At 38.1% G+C, this 16,558-nt stretch overlaps 1 protein-coding gene across 3 annotated transcripts in view; it reads left to right on the forward strand.

Moving 5' to 3' along the window:
• The window catches only part of LOC103022553 (interleukin-1 receptor accessory protein), a 35,051-nt gene that overhangs the window by 13,632 nt on the left and 4,861 nt on the right, over nucleotides 1-16,558 (forward strand). For 2 of the 3 annotated variants that reach the window (XM_049466954.1, XM_049466956.1), the window contains exons 3-10: nucleotides 6,097-6,367; nucleotides 8,614-8,791; nucleotides 9,908-10,070; nucleotides 11,246-11,317; nucleotides 11,397-11,529; nucleotides 12,258-12,406; nucleotides 12,551-12,694; nucleotides 13,530-13,673. In XM_049466954.1, coding sequence (XP_049322911.1) covers nucleotides 6,097-6,367; nucleotides 8,614-8,791; nucleotides 9,908-10,070; nucleotides 11,246-11,317; nucleotides 11,397-11,529; nucleotides 12,258-12,406; nucleotides 12,551-12,694; nucleotides 13,530-13,673 — 1,254 coding nt within the window. Of the gene's footprint in view, nucleotides 1-6,096; nucleotides 6,368-8,613; nucleotides 8,792-9,907; nucleotides 10,071-11,245; nucleotides 11,318-11,396; nucleotides 11,530-12,257; nucleotides 12,407-12,550; nucleotides 12,695-13,529; nucleotides 13,674-14,738; nucleotides 15,695-16,558 lie in introns of those variants that run through there. The other variant, XM_049466955.1, reaches the window with a different exon arrangement.

Genomic DNA, 16,558 nt, shown 5'->3' on the forward strand with positions numbered 1-16,558 from the left:
AAGGAGGAGTCTCTGTACAAATGAGTTTGTGATAAGGACCAATCACAGCAAGTGGGAGGAGTCTTAGAATGAAGGAGGTGGTGATCTAATGAGTGTGGATACTGAATCTCATGCTCATTCTCAGAAATGCTCTCTGCATTAGAGAGCTTTATTATTATGGTCAGTGCAGAGCTAGAGGATTGTGGGTAGCAATAACTGGTAGGGCAGTAGTAGAGGTGTAACTATAAATCTCTCTGAAATCTCATCCACCTGCAGTCAAACTGTCAAATGCACACACACACACACACACGTTCCCCAAGAGGAAGAGGATAGGAATAAATATGTGTGGATTAGGGGTGTAAATGTCTGACCACACAACCGTGAAATGGTTCAGACCTGGAGAAAGTACTGTATGTCCATGACGGTGTAATTCAGATATTAATAACAGTTACACTAAACTAAGAATAATAATATGTTAACCAATATACAGCTCTGGAAAAAAATTAAGAGACTACTTCAGTTTCTAAATCAGTTTCTCTGAGTTTGCTATTAAATGAACATTGTTGTTTTATACTATAAACTACGGACAACATTTCTCTCAAATTCCAAATAAAAATATTGTTATTTAGAGCATTTATTTGCACAAAATGAGAAATGAAATAACAAAAACGATGCAGAGCTTTTAGACCTCAAATAATGCAAAGAAAACAAGTTCGTATTCATAAAGATGTAATAGTTCAGAAATCAAATAACCCTGGTGTTTAATCATAGTTTTCATGTATCTTGGCATGTTCTCCTCCACCAGTCTTAGACACTGCTTTTAAAAAGGTAATGCCACTACTTGTGCTAAAATGTAAGCAGTTCAGCTTGGTTTGACGGCAGTTCTGAACCAGAACTGGAGTCAGAGTACAAGCTAAGGTAAAAAACAAACATAAGACCCATATATGAGACCAAAATAAGTAAAAAAGTTAAAACCATACACTGAAATAGATGAACAAAGAAATAATTTTACCTTGTTTAGTCATCTATATGTGAGCCATCAACCATGCAGCTTGATTTAGAGTGTGTCAGTATCGTAACAACTGGAAAACTACACCTTGCGTGGCTTGAAACGTGTGAAAGGCTTGTACTAATTCGTCTGTGTGTCACTTGTCATTCGCTTAATGAGTCAGGTGTGCTCTGACTCATGGCGGATTGCTATTTTAACATTGCAGCTACCTGGATGTGTACAATGCTTCTCAGCAGAGGAAATTTACCTGCTTGTTTATCGAAACAGCAATGTTATTTTATTTTGGATTCTGTTTATTGTTGAGGTGTAACTTGGGGCTGTGCACTGTTTCATGTCCGTGTGTGTGTGTGTGTGTGTGTGTGTGTGTGTGTGTGTGTGTAAACCTGCATTGCCAAGATAGCAATGAACATCTTACAGGTGACTATAGTGAGAGTTCACCTGTGTTTTCCGCTGCCAAGATACGCCAAGAATTACGACAGAAATGTACCTTAAACCACCTCACTTTTAAACCAACACACCCATCAGCATAGATAGTTTTACAAACACAGTCTTCTGTCTGCTAGTGATTTAATCACACCTAGTCAGATGATATATCTGAACCTCATCTAATATATAGCATATAGCTGTGTGTGTGTGTGTGTGTGTGTGTGTGCAGTGTAGAGCAGTTTGTCTAGCAGAGGGAAGGCTAATTAACCACGGTTCCTCTGCAGCTCTCAGGATGGATTGTTGTACATGCAGGTGATTTGTAATGTTCAGTGAAGTCCAACCATCTGTATCAGTGTGGATGTGTTTCTGTCACTTCTAATAGGAAGACTGATAATCATCCAGTAAGACTTTGACAGAGCAATTACACACACATACACACACACACACACACACACACACACACACACAGAAACCACAGTTCCAGGTAAACACTCAGCTTCCGGTGCATTGGGGGTAGGGTTGTGTGTGCACTATGACAGTATTTATAGCTACACTGTGACAAAGAGCAGCCAACTTAAAAAAGATCAACTTATTACAAATGATTTTTAGGGATGGACAATGATGTCGAAATTATATCAGTATTGGCCGACAATTATTATTATTTTATTATATTTTTTTTAAACATCGCTGTCAGCAGTGTATGCTGGATTGTAAGCTTGAAAAGTGATGCTTTTTTAAAATCCACTGATTAAAACAATTTTGTCAGTTATTTTGATAGTTTTAAAGCTAAAGAAATAACCAGAGTGTCTAGTCTCTCAATATTCCCATGTCAGTGTGTTGCTAATTTTTGGAGAACTTTTAGGGTCAAATATCTGTCCATCTCAAAATATAAAGTTTAATTTTGAGTTATCTTAACTTTTTTTCATAAAACCAATTACAGGGCAAGGCAATGTTAGTTGGTTGAACAAAGGTTTCAAAAACACAACTTGATGTCAGTGTGTCTTTGCTATTGTAACAACGGGAAAAGTACAACTTGTGTGGCTTAAAAATGCGCAGAAGGCATGTTGTAATTCTCTTAATCATGGTCAAATTAAACCAATCAGCGTGTCACTTTCCATTCCCTTTGACTTTGACGGATTGCTATTTAAACAGTGCATAGCTTCTGCTTCTTCTCAGCAGTGGAAACTGACCTGCTCATTCAAACTGTGATTATTGTAATTTACACTGTCAGTAACGGGAAGAGCAGTATTATTTTATTTAATATTCAGTTGATTGTTGATGTAAAAGTTGAGTTGTGTGTAAGACAAGCAGGGGTGTGTGCGCAGTGGTTCTGCATTGCCAAGATAGCAATGAGCGCTGGACTGTTGACATCTGTCTTGGTTGTGTTTAGTCAGTGGCCAATATCACCAAATAATATGTAAAATTCATTTTGTTGCGATAGTGTATCCTTAAAATTATTTTTTTAATTCAATGTGTTGTCATATCGTCAGGAACATCGTTATCGTAAAAATACCCTGAAATATTGTGATATTTTTAGACCGTATCACTCAAACCTTATCCTGCCTGTTTCAGCAAAGTTTCTTTGTGCAGATAGCAGCCTCTCAGCCTGTATCTAAAGCTAATAATTTAGTGTAAACATCTATATAGTGTTGCTTTAAGTTCTATATAAGGGTAGTATTTTAACTGAGAGCAGCAGGGTTCTGTCTCTCATCTGAATAGTCTAAACTCAAAAATGCACAACACAGTGTTTGAAGTGTCAGTTCAACACATCTTTAGGTTTTTCCGTATTTCACAGGACGGTTGGCAACCAAAGTGGGTTTAGTGCTGACTGTGTATAACGTGGCAGTTTTGATGCAGGACGTTGGTTAGCGTGTAGGCAGCATTAGCATTAGTGTCACTCCACTGCTCATTTGGAGGAAAACCCTTATCTTTAATTTGTGTGTGAGAGAGAGAAAGAGAGGGAGACAGAGAGAGAGGGGGGAGTCTGTGGTTAAGCTATAAATTGTAATTGATGTAATTGATGGGTTAATGCTGATGTGGTAGTTTTAAGCTGTAATTGATTTTGACTTCATAATATTTTAACATTTACAACACATTTATATCGTACATTTAATGATGCAATTACAGAATATTGATTCGGGGATGTCTGTCTGTCTGTCTGTCTGTCTGTCTGTCTGTCTGTATCTGAGTGCATGTGTGTGTGACTGTTAAGACATCCAAGGTCATGTGACAGACAGGTGTGTTATTGATTTTTCATTAGTTATAGCTCTGTCCTGTCTACTTACAGTGGTCATTACACTCAACCTCGTTATGTACTGTCTGTGTGTGTGCGTGCGTGCTATCTGTGCATGTGCGTGTATGCCTGTGCGTGTGTGTGTGTGTGTGTTTGTGGATGTGTGTGCGCGTGTGTGCGCGTGTGTGCGTGTGTGGATGTGTGTGTATGCGTGTGTGTGTATGGCTGAATTCAGGATACAGTGCTGATAAAGTAATGTGCTGGCTCCTGATTGGATACTACATACTCATGCTATATTAGCTGCCTAGTTTAGCTGATTTGTGGGTATATTAGCTGACTGGTAAGCGTATTAAATTTTGAGTGTATTAGGGAGTGTATTATTTCTTTCCAAATGAGTATGATTAGTACAAGTACATGATTTTTTTGTATTTGCTGATACCAATACAGACACCAGCATAGAATAAAGCAATCAGGAATTTAATGTAGTAGTGTGGTTATTAGTAGTATTAGTAGTAGTGCAGTGCAACAGTTAATTGGTTAATTTTGAGTTTTGTTGTCACTTTGTAAGTCACATTGTATAAACATTCTTTTATTTATTTTTTTCAAACAAGCAGATTTAGAGATTACTTTATGTATATTTATTATACTGCTTTATGTATTTATGTTTATTACCCAAGCGCAGTGTGTGATATGAGAACCATATTAGCCAATTGGGTGACACTTTTGGGAAAAACAGGAAGCAAATAGAGTGAGGAGACGGTGCTGGTCTTTTATAGAACCCCCCATTTTTTCGCCATTTAAGCTCTTCAGGTCTAGTTAGTAATCAAAAATGGAACACAAACCAGTGTAAAAATGTAAGAAAAAAATGTATATTGTAAAAAACCTTAAAGAAATCATGTATTGTTTAAAAAAAGAGGGGGTAATTTTAGCAAACAGTAAACTGGTTAACAGCTTACAGCTGGTAAGTAGCAATGGAAATAAACTGAGCTTTGGAAATGGATTTCAAAACCTCTGTCTGTAGTAAAGCAGTGCTGGAACAGATGTTGTTACTCTCTACTGCAGTATTGCTATCTCGGCAACAGAAAACACAGGTGCGCCAGTGACTAAATAAAACAACCTAGACAGAGACCTGTGGACAGATGTTTATTGCTATCTTGGCAACACAGAGGTGCCATGCAACGCTCAATGCATGTTCACTCTTAATTTAAATAACATTGCTGTTCCCTTTACAGCATAAATAAGCAGGTTAGTGTCCTCTGCTGAGAAACGCTGAACATGTCCAGGTAGCTGCGCCGTTAAAATAATTATCCACCAAAGTCAGAACACACCTGTCTCTTAAAGAGAATGGCACGTGACACACTGAATGTTTTATTTCACATTACACCCAAAACACACCCATGATTAACCCTAGAATGCTAACGCCGGGTGATTTTCACCCACATAATATTTTCATGCTGTCCAAGTTGCATGGGACTTTGGGGAGTTTCAGGGCAATGATCATTGATGTTAATAATGTTATGGGTGATTCTCTCCTCCCATCTATAGATTTTTCAAGAGGCATGCGTTCAGGTGATTTTCATCAGACGTTAGTGATAGAAAGTAAAATATTTTATGGGTTATAATAATGCTGCTTCTTCATGTTTTCAACAGCCGAACAAAATAGCCAGTTTGCTTGTTTTGGAGATTGCATTTAAACTAGGCACGTGGCACTGTAACCTAGCTATCTGCTGCCCCTACTGACACGGCAGAAAATACATTACTTTTAAAACACTGTCACTGTCACTTGACAATGTGCCAAGTAATGACCAATTAAGAAACACCTTACACTAGTGTGCTGTGGCACAGTGGTTGAAAAGCACTGATTTAGCCCATGCCTGGTTTTAGACAATGTGCCAGTAGGTTTAGGATTATCTGCTCCAAAGAGTTTTCTAAAGAGTTTTATTCTATTGAAAGTGGTTTTCTATAGGGACCACAGGATTAACAGCATTATTTTTTTTGTTAGGACATTACCTGTTAAGGATTACCTGATTTTCCAATATTTTTTCTGCTTTTTTATAATGTTATCCATGGTACCTTTTTTTTTTAAGTTTTTTAAAGTGTAAAATTAAATAAGGGTTCCAAAACTTGTCATACAGTGTATACCCAACGTTAGTGATGATGTTATTCATTTTAACGTTAGTGTTCTAGGGTTAATTAATTGAATTAGTACATACCTTTTGTGTGTTTCGAGCCGTGCATAGTGTACTTTTTTCCAGTTATGATAGCAAAGACACACTGACACGCCCTAAATCAAACTGTGCGGTTGACGGTTAATCAGACAGCAGGTATATTAGCTAATTAGTAGATTGGTTGGTAGACTAGTAGGAATATTATTGAACTAGCTGTTATGCTCCATTTGTATATTCATGCCTTACTCTGAAATTTATGAACTTTTATATGTGTGTTTTAGGTTCACAGTGTCTTGACATTGGTCTGTCGCGTTCTATGCGAGTAATTGCGGGTGAATCAGGGAGGATTCCCTGCCCTCCCTTCTCATTCCCCACCCTCTACAGCTACAACCAAAGCTCGGGTCAGACACTGCTGTGGTACAGACACACAGACACACACGAGCTGGAGGAGCCCATACACCTGCGCACACACCGATTCCTCAAATACCGAGATTCACTCTGGATACAGCCCACCACACTGCAGGACAGTGGACTGTACATCTGTATGCTCAGGTACAACCACACACATCCATCTTTATATGTATAATATATGTACAACCCAAAATTAGGTATAGTTGGAACAGTAAAAAAAATGCAGGGTTTCTTACATTTACTTAATATGTTTATTTTCGTCCATTCCTGCTCTTCAGGCCTGCAAATTATTCAAAAGAAACTTGAGACAGGGCAGTTTAGTATCTCCGATTCCTAACAAATACAAGCTCTACAATACAGAGTTACTCTATTCACTAAGACCACTTACAACTTACTGTACACAACACAAATCCTATGTTTACTATTTCCTGAAGCTTTGCCCACTTCTATACTGGACTGTACTGGAATAAATAATCATTGCAAAGTAGAAAGTGAATTGTGATTAGACAAATTACCAACAACAAATCCGGACAACTTGCTGTAATTAATGGATCTAGGAAACCAGTAAATCCTGAAGGAGGACGTCCATCAGGTTGTAATCCATCAGTAAGGCTGAGGCATACTTGTGTTCTGCAGCAGGACACCAGCGGACACCAGCAGGTCCACCTGAGATGCTGTTGCATGATCTTAAACAGGCAAATCATGCTCAATAACCCTCCATAGTTACATAGTTACAGAAATGAAACAATTCTGTGAAGATGAGTAGGCCAAGGGTGACACAACCACGTTATTAGGCTTAGGGCAACACTTTTTCAGAAAGGGCCAGATTGGCTTTCATAGATTTTCTTCTTATCATTTAAAAGTGTTTTTCATATATATATATATATATATATATATATATATATATATATATATATATATATATATATATATATATATATATATTTTTATATATATATATATATATATATATATATATTTATATATATATATATATATATATATATATATATATATATATATATATATATATATATATATATATATTTTTATATATATATATATTTATATATATATATTTATATATATATATATATATATATATATATATATATATATATATATATATATATATATATATATATCAGTGGCGGATGATGGTCTTTCAAGGAGGGGAAGCTCAACTTCGGCCTACATCTTAACATATGTAGTTTTATTTATACGTAAATTCTACTCTCCCTGAGATTTTTTTTTGTAAACAAAAGGCATTTTCAAGTTTTCACTACACAACAAAAAGGTACCCATTCTTTACATTGAACAATTACATAAAAAACGACGCTATGACATTAATAAACATAAAATGATCACTAAAAAAAACATTACGCAAAAAAGTTGGTAAAGGAAAAAAATGCAGGTAAATTTATTTCCTTTTTAATTTCCTTAAATAATCCCTTTATTAATTTAAATTATTTAAATTATTTTTAATAATAACACAATACTTACTACTGGCCCCTGTTCATTTTTGTCCTGAGATAGTTTCATCAAGAAGAATGGCCATCAGTACATTTTATTTGTTACAGCACTTCCAGTCAGCCAGCTCACTTTATCATACCAGAACAGCTGAAAATACCTGTTACTTTTCCCCACCTTTTACACCAAATTAATCTGAGCAGTTGATCTGCCCTGCTGTTTAACTCTAAAGTTTTTTTTCGTAAGGAAGACTATCAAATGGATTTTACACTAAAAGATCGCTGATTCGCTCATTTCGCTGTCAATCAGAAAGGGACTCCGCCTCAGACAGATCATCCAATCATCACGCAGAAGCTGAGCGTCCGGGCCGGCCGAGGCCAGCCCACTGCTCCATAGACCCCCAGAGACGCTGAGCGTCCGATGGGCGGGACAAAGCCCAGCATTTATCCAATGACTCGTCTTGTTTCGCCGCGGGCTTTGCTCCACTATTGAAGTCTGTGGACGCTCAGCGTCCGCACTGTTTAAAGCAGCGCTGTGAAGCTGCGGGACGAAAGCCGCGGCGTTACCAGTGATAAGAAGCTGATTCTGAACTAAGTTCAGCGCGGTGTAGCGCTTATTTAATCAGTGACATGTACACACAACAGTATATATTTAATCACCTATTTTTTTTACATTTTAGGGGAAGCTGAGCTTCCCTTGCAGTCTTAGAGCAATCGCCACTGATTTATATATATATATATATATATATATATATATATATATATATATATATATATATATATATATATATAATATATATATTTATGGTTATCTTTGTCTGATGTTATAATATATATATATGTGTTAGATAATCTGAAATATGTGTAATGTATATCTAAATGTAATAATAATGTTCCCTTATGTCCCATATCCTGCAGAAACAACTCCTCGTGTGTGAAGATGGGGGTTCAGTTGCAGGTGTTTGCACGTGTTGGAATGTGTGATAGTGCGGTCCACCAGAACATCACTGTTCCATTGGACAGTCAGTACACACTCCGCTGCCCTGACCAGCAGCATCTCCCCACCAACAGCACACACAACGTCACCTGGTACCATGTGAGTCTCAGTCATTACAGATTAACCAGCAAAACTTGATCTGGGCAATAACTGATATGGATGTTTATTGGTCTAGAAATTTGTTTGATATGTCAGCATAGTTTAAAACCCTCCCGAGGGTTGCATTAAGCTCTTAACTACATGCTCAATTTGATTAATTATCAGTTAGCATCGCAAGTTTGGTTTTAGCCAGCTACACATATGCTAATCTGTCATTTTGGGCTTCATGATAAATTTCTACATCGCTGGCAACAAAAATGAGTAACACCTAAGTAAAAAGGACCAAATTGTGCCCAATTAGCCATTTCCCTCCCCAATGTCATGTGACCCGTTAGTGTTACAAGGTCTCAGGTGTAAATGGGGAGCAGGACTGTATTAAATTTTATGTTTTGGGTTCAATTCTCTCATACTGGCCACTTAATTTTCAACATGGCACGTCATGGCAAAGAACTTTCTGAGGATGTGAGAAATTAAGTCCACATATATAAGCCAATATCCAAAGGTTGGCTTAAAGAAATAGATACATGAGTGCTTCCAGCATTGTTGGAGAGCTTGAAGGAGAGGGAGGTCAGCCTGCAGTGCTCAGACCATACACCACTCACTGCATCAACTCTGTCTGCATAGCAATGTCTTAGAAGGCAGCTTCTCCTGAAGATGATAAACAAGAAAGCCTGCAAACAATTTGCTGAAGACATGCAGTCCAGAAGCATGAATAACTGTGTCTTGTGGTCTGACAAGATTAAGTTAAAGCTATTTGGCTCAGATGGTATCAGGCATGAGTCCCTTGCTTACAGTCAAACATGGTGATGTTAGCATCAAGGTCTGGGGCTGCATGAGTGCTTCTGTAATTGGGCAGCAGTTTTCCAACATAGTAACGACCCCAAACACACTTCCAAGATGACAACTGCCTTATAAAGGAAGCTAAAAGTAAAGACGGTGGACAGGACAAGTATCTCTCTAGAACTTAACCCAATTGAGCACATGTGGGGCATCCATAAGTAGAATGTGGAAGAGGACAAGGTCTCTAACATATATAAGATATACACATCTCTCTCTCTCTCTCTCTCTCTCTCTCTTTCTCTTTCTCTTTCTCTCTCTCTCTCTCTCTCTCTGCAGAAGTGCATGAAGGAATTTACTGTCCCAAGGGAAGTGAAGGGTGATGAGTTGGTGATCTATATTATGTATGATCATTATGCTGGGCCCTACACCTGCGTCGTCTCCTACCAGAGTGGCGGACATACGCTCCAGTTCACACGCACCATCAACATCAGGGCCGTCCGTATGACACACTTTACTCTACTATACTCCACTATACTCCACTATACTCTTATTCAACTCTACTCACATAGCTCCATATTACGTTACAGTTTGCAGTTCTTTGTTCAACATGACTCTACATTACTCTGCCTTTCTCTTCATTTATTTATTCAACATGACTGTACATTACTCGACATTCCTCAATTCAACAGAACTTTACTCAACATGACTGTACAATACTCTTCATTTTTCAGTTCATCAGGACTCTACATTACTCTGATCAAGAAGTACTCTACATTACTCAATACGACTCAAATTAAACTGTACTCTACATAACTCAACTTGACTCTGCATTCCTTAGTATAGTATGACTCTACTTTACTACATTACTCAACAGGAATCTACATTGTTCTGCATTCCTAAACTTGACTTGACAACATGACTCAACATTATTCATTATTCAAATGTGAAAAAACTCACCATGACTCTGTATTACTTTGTATTTCTAAACCTAAGATGACTAAGATGATTATTCTGTTTAAACATTACTTTGCATTACTGTACTCAGCATTACTGTACATTACTCTAATCAAACATGACTACATTACCCTACATTACTCTACTCAAATCCACATACCTGTGCATTTATTTAGATTATTATTATTTAACAAAACTCTGTTCTGTCTGTACTTTTCCTTTCTGCTTGTTTTTCTTTTGCTCCTAAAAAGCACATGGTTCTCTTTTGGTTTAGTTTTGTGTCCGCCCTCTCCTCCCCCTCATTATCCTCCCCAGGTGTTCCTTGTCTGTCTCAGTGTATATATACCCTATTTCTTTCAGATCTTCCTGTATCTGATCTTGTGCGTGTTAAAGGTCTGTCTTAGTTTGTTCTCTGTTAGTTTATTTCTTGTCTGTTGTCAGTTAGCTGTAGTCCAGTCAGTTTTCTTCTCTTGGTTTGTGTTAATTTAGGTAATTTCTTTAAAATGTACATCCACCCTCTTATCCTAGCTGCATGATATTTCTTTTTTTTTACACTTTGTTACTACAGACCCTGCATTCCCTGCATTACATATCATGACTCATGATTATATAAGTCCACATTACTTCATTCCATGTTACTCCATTCTATATTGCTCTATATTACTCTAAATTTTTCTGATAATGCCTGTGTGTGCTTGTGTGTGTTTTTATGTGTTTCAGCACCCAGGAGAGGGACTAAGCATCCAAGGATTTTAAATCCAGCATCTGGTCAGATCTACAAAGTTACTCTGGGTGGGTTTTAGTTTAGACTTTTTCAGTTTAAGAGCTGTGGAGATGTTGAGGGATACATATTTCCCTGCTGATTCTGCAGGTGAAGATGCTGAGCTTACTTGTCGGGTGTTCCTGCCTTACCTGGACGATGAGGAGGGGTTGGTGTGGTGGACCATCGACAACAAAACAGTAAAGGAGCTGGGAGATCCCCGCTACAGCTCACCTGAAACCAGGTATACTTCAGTTACACAATACCTATACTCCCCTCACATGCAACCAGACACACTGAAGCCCACATGGAAGTTTATACATCAACCTTTTACCTGTAGACAAGTACACTGAAAGCCCTGCCCTAAAGCCCTATCCGGATGGCATTAGTTTCTCAGGGGGCATCTGTGAAAAATATTTCACACTTTCACTACTCAGTGATAAAACTCCTGCATCTGCTCTGCAATTGAAAAAACAAGAGGACCAGTAAGTTTTTTGGCTTTGTGTCACATGACCTTGCATTCAGTAGCTCCTCTATTTCCACTTGCTGTTGTGTTTACATGGATCTCCTTGGAAACGTGTGCCCAAAGTGTAATTATGATGCGTAGCAGTAGACAAATAGCTATTTTATTAAACGCGAGGGGACGAAACTCCAGACGGGAATAAAATTACCAGAGGACCACGGAGTTCAGCGAAAAACAGAAGGTAATTCAGCCTGTAATTTTCTTAGAGGTCGTCTGAGAAAAACACAGACATGGTTGTCTAGACGGGAATAAAATCACAGAAAAGAGAAAATTACCATAAAAGAGAAAATTACCCCAGGACCCCCTGAGAAACTTAGGGTTTAAAGTGTATAATAACTTAGCTTATTAGTAAACAGTGTGTCTGATTTGATGCCATGTTGCTATTCTAGGATGTATTTTTACATATTTTATTAAATGAAAATGTTCTGTGTTTGTGTGCATGTATTTAGGGTGGAGGATGACAATGATGATAATAAGACTGTGCTCACAATGCTGCGTGTGAAGGAGTTTTCAGCAGCAGATCTGCTAAGAGAATTTCGCTGCTCCGCCCAGAACAGCAGAGGACTTAATTTCAGCATTGCTACACTAGAGAAAGAGGGTGATTTCTAGTGAATATTGAATAATTAATTGTGGATTTTTTAGTAATTATTAGTAAATACTGAATAGTTTCATAGTAGATACTAAATGTGCGTGCTGTGTGTGTGTGTGTGTGTGTGTGTATGGGGTGTGTATGGTGGTGTAGTGTATATTCCCACAGTGGAGCTGGCGTGTGGGCTGGGTGTAACGCTGGCTTTAGCTGTGCTGCTGATCGTTCTGTATCGTGTGTTTAAACTGGAAGTTCACTTGCTGTACCGTACCTGGTTTGGGACTGATGAGAGAAATATTGGTAAAACACCACACACACACACACACACACACACACACGCACACACTGTATTTTATTAAATTTAGTTACACATGTTTTTTGTTCTTAATTAATAAACATAGCATTTATAACTAGGCAACGTTCAGCATCTGGGGATTTGGGGATCAGAAACACTATTAAACTCTATAAATAGATCTATATATCAGGTTCGCATGGATTAAAAAATTATAGTGGTTACTATTTAATTGATAGTAAATACTGAAAAAATACTAAATAATTCATTGTAGATGCTAAACTATTTAGATTTATACATAAGGTCTCTCAAATTCTATAAGACTCATAGATACTGAATAATTTTGAGTTGATACTGAATAATTCATATTGGATACCGAATAACTCATAGTGCACACTAATTATTCATAGTGGATACTGAATAATTCATAAAGGTACACAATAATTCATAGTGATTATTAAATTCTTGGTAGATACTGAACAATTTAGAGTCAACACCAAATACTTTATAGTGTATAATTTCAGACGGATTCTCATAGTGGTTATTTAACAATTTATAATAGATCATCAAAACTTTAAGCGCATTCTTAGTAATTTATTGTGAGTTCTAAATCTTTAATAATGGACACTAAATAATTTACAGCTAAATAGTTTACATGGATTTCAACAATTAAGAGTAGATAGCAATTCATTTATAGATATTGAATTCATAGTGGATGCTAAAAAAACATTGGATATGGAGCCTCCTAGTGGCCACACTGTGGAATTTATTATTTTAATATTATTTATATGATATTATTTTAAAACATTTCTTGCTGTCCTGGTGTGCTGTGTGTGTGTGTAGATGATAAGGAGTATGATGTGTACATCTCCTATGCACGTAATGGTGAGGAAGAAGAGTTTGTCATGACTACGCTGAGAAGAGTGTTGGAGGTGGATCTTGGATACACTGTCTGCATCTTCGACAGAGACAGCCTGCCTGGAGGGAGTGAGTACACACCTAATACTGTGTGTGTGTGTGTGTGTGTGTGTGTGTGTTCAGCTGTAACTTTTCAAATATTGTTTCATCATATTTGTGTCGTAGTTCATTTCTGCACTAACCTCTTATCTGTTCCTTTTATTTGTATCCTCTATTACTATATTTTTACCATTTATAAGTAAATCATCTTTGTTCTGATTGGCTGATTTATTTTGCAAAAAGCAGTCTGTGCTAAAATACTCTTTATAATGTTGGCTGAATGAGTAGAGCTAAACTGCTGTAGACTGAATGGGTGGAGCTAAACTGCTGTAGACTGAATGGGTGGAGCTAAACTGCTGTAGACTGAATGAGTGTAGCTAAACTGCTGTAGACTGAATGTGTGGAGCTAAACTGCTACAGGCTGAATGGGTGGAGCCTAACTGCTGTTGACTGAATAGGTGGAGCTAAACTGCTGTAGACTGAATGAGTAGAGCCAAAATGCTGTAGAATCAATGGGTGGAGCTAAACTGCTGCAGACTAAATGAGTGGGGCTAAACTGCTGTAGACTGAATGAGTGGGGCTAAACTGCTGTAGGCTGAATAGTTGAAGCTAAACTGCTATAGGCTGTATGAGTGGGGCTAAACTGCTGTAGGCTGAATGGGCGGGGCTAAACTGCTGTAGGCTGAATAGTTGAAGCTAAACTGCTGTAGGCTGAATGGGCGGGGCTAAACTGCTGTAGGCTAAGTGGGTGGAGCTAAACTGCTGTAGGCTGTATGAGTGGGGCTAAACTGCTGTAGGCTGTATGAGTGGGGCTAAACTGCTGTAGGCTAAGTGGGTGGAGCTAAACTGCTGTAGACTGTATGAGTGGAGCTAAACTGCTGTAGGCTGAATGGGTGGAGCTAAACTGCTGTAGGCTGAATGGGTGGGGCTAAACTGCTGGAGGCTAAGTGGGTGGATCTAAACTCCTATAGGTTAATTATGCTGGATGTTTTGGTGATGTTTTTTGCAGCTTTACTTCTACAGTGAGCCTTTTAATCCTTATATGTGTTTACACATTTTTCCATATTTAATGTGTGTGTGTTTGTGTTTGTATAGCTATAACAGATGAGACCCTGCGGTTCGTGGGGCGTAGCCGGCGGCTTGTGGTTGTAGTGAGCTCGCTCAGTGCGGTGCGGGGTACCCAGGCTCTGCTGGAGCTTAAGGCCGGGCTGGAAATGCTGCGGGGGGGTCGTCTGAGGGTGGTCCTGATCCAGTACAAACCGGTACAGAAAGAGTGCTGGGTAAAGGAGTTGCGCAGAGCTCGCATCGCACTCGCACTCATCCGCTGGAAGGGCGAGAAATCCGTCCCGCTTTCGTCCTGCTTCTGGAAGGAACTGCAGCTGCAGCTGCCCATCCGCTCAAACACCAACCAGACACAATACAAACACAAAGAAGAGACCACTGCCCTGATTATGGACACTATACACACACCTGACTCACACACACAAACGTCCGTAACAAATAAAACACACAGCTAGGGTGAGGAGAGGTCCAGCGGTCTAAAGCGCTGCCACTGTGATCGGGAGATCGCTGGTTCAAATCCTGATCATGCAGCTTGCCATCAGCTGCCGGAGCCTTAAGAGAGCACAATTGGCCTTGCTCTTTCTGGATGGGTAGATGGTGATGCAGGTTCACTCCTAAGGTGATGTTGATCAACACAAGGCGTCTGTGAGCTGCTGTATCTGAACCATGCTCTGAGGCTACTCGGTAATGCTGCATCAGCAGCAGTTGGAAAAAGGTGGAGTAACATGAATCGGAGGAGGCGTGTCCTAGTCTTCTAGGTGTGGTGCAAATAGTGTCATAGGCAATTTGTAGTCAAGCCATTAACCCTGCAATATGCAGCTTGATTTAGGGTGTTTGTGTGTTTTTGCTATCGTAACAAGGGGGAAAGTTCACTCATTATGTTTATTGTTGATGTAAAGGTTTATTGTTGCATAGCTGCCAACATTCACATCCTATGGGTTTGTGTTGACAATTCACTGCCAAGATAGCAATAAATATGTCTGACTTCAGTCACTGGTGCACCTGTGTTATCCGTTGCCAAGATATAAATATGCCAGAAATTAACCTGAACACCTCATTTTAAGAACACCAAACCCATCAGTGTACATATATTCACAAGCAGTGTTACTATTTAAAGAATGATGGGACCCACATATAGAGATTAAATTTGTATATGTTTTGAAAATACATTACTATATAAATTAATGTTTTTTTTTAAATGCTTGAATATCTTTGCAGTGTTTGAACTATAAAAGCGGTGTGGAGGGGCTTTAAGGGTAAATTGATGCTGTGATTGGAGTGCAGAGGGGTGTATTTAGTTTCTAATTGGCTGCCATGTACTGATGTATGAACAGTGTTGGGAAGGTTACTTTTAAAATGTAATCCCTTACAGATTACTGATTACATCACTCAAAATGTAATTTGTAACGTAATCAGTTACATTACTTCAAGTGAGTAACGTAATCTGATTACTTTGGATTACTTTAAATATTGTCATTTTTTTAAGACTGAATGAATGTAACAAATAGATAAACAAATAAAACAGCCTTTTCAATCACTCTATAAAAATACTTATGAAACCATTTCATCAAACAATTTTATAAAACACTTCTATAAATTGATGATAAAACCATTTAAAACCAAACAATGTAACAACAACTGTAAGCTATCTATTTGCAGGTTTGCCTCCAGTGTAATTTTTACAACAAATTGTGATTTAGTCTTAGTCATAGTCTTGTGACGAAAATAGTATTTGGTTTTAGTCACAATTTAGTCATCTGAAATGTTTTTAGTTTTAGTCAACTTAATGTCATAAGAATATAGTCGACTAAAATTACAGTAAATTTAGTGGACTAAAATGTAAAGGGTGTAAA

This window comes from Astyanax mexicanus, chromosome 18 (assembly GCF_023375975.1).
Source record: "Astyanax mexicanus isolate ESR-SI-001 chromosome 18, AstMex3_surface, whole genome shotgun sequence".
In the NCBI taxonomy this organism is placed as follows: domain Eukaryota; kingdom Metazoa; phylum Chordata; class Actinopteri; order Characiformes; family Acestrorhamphidae; genus Astyanax; species Astyanax mexicanus.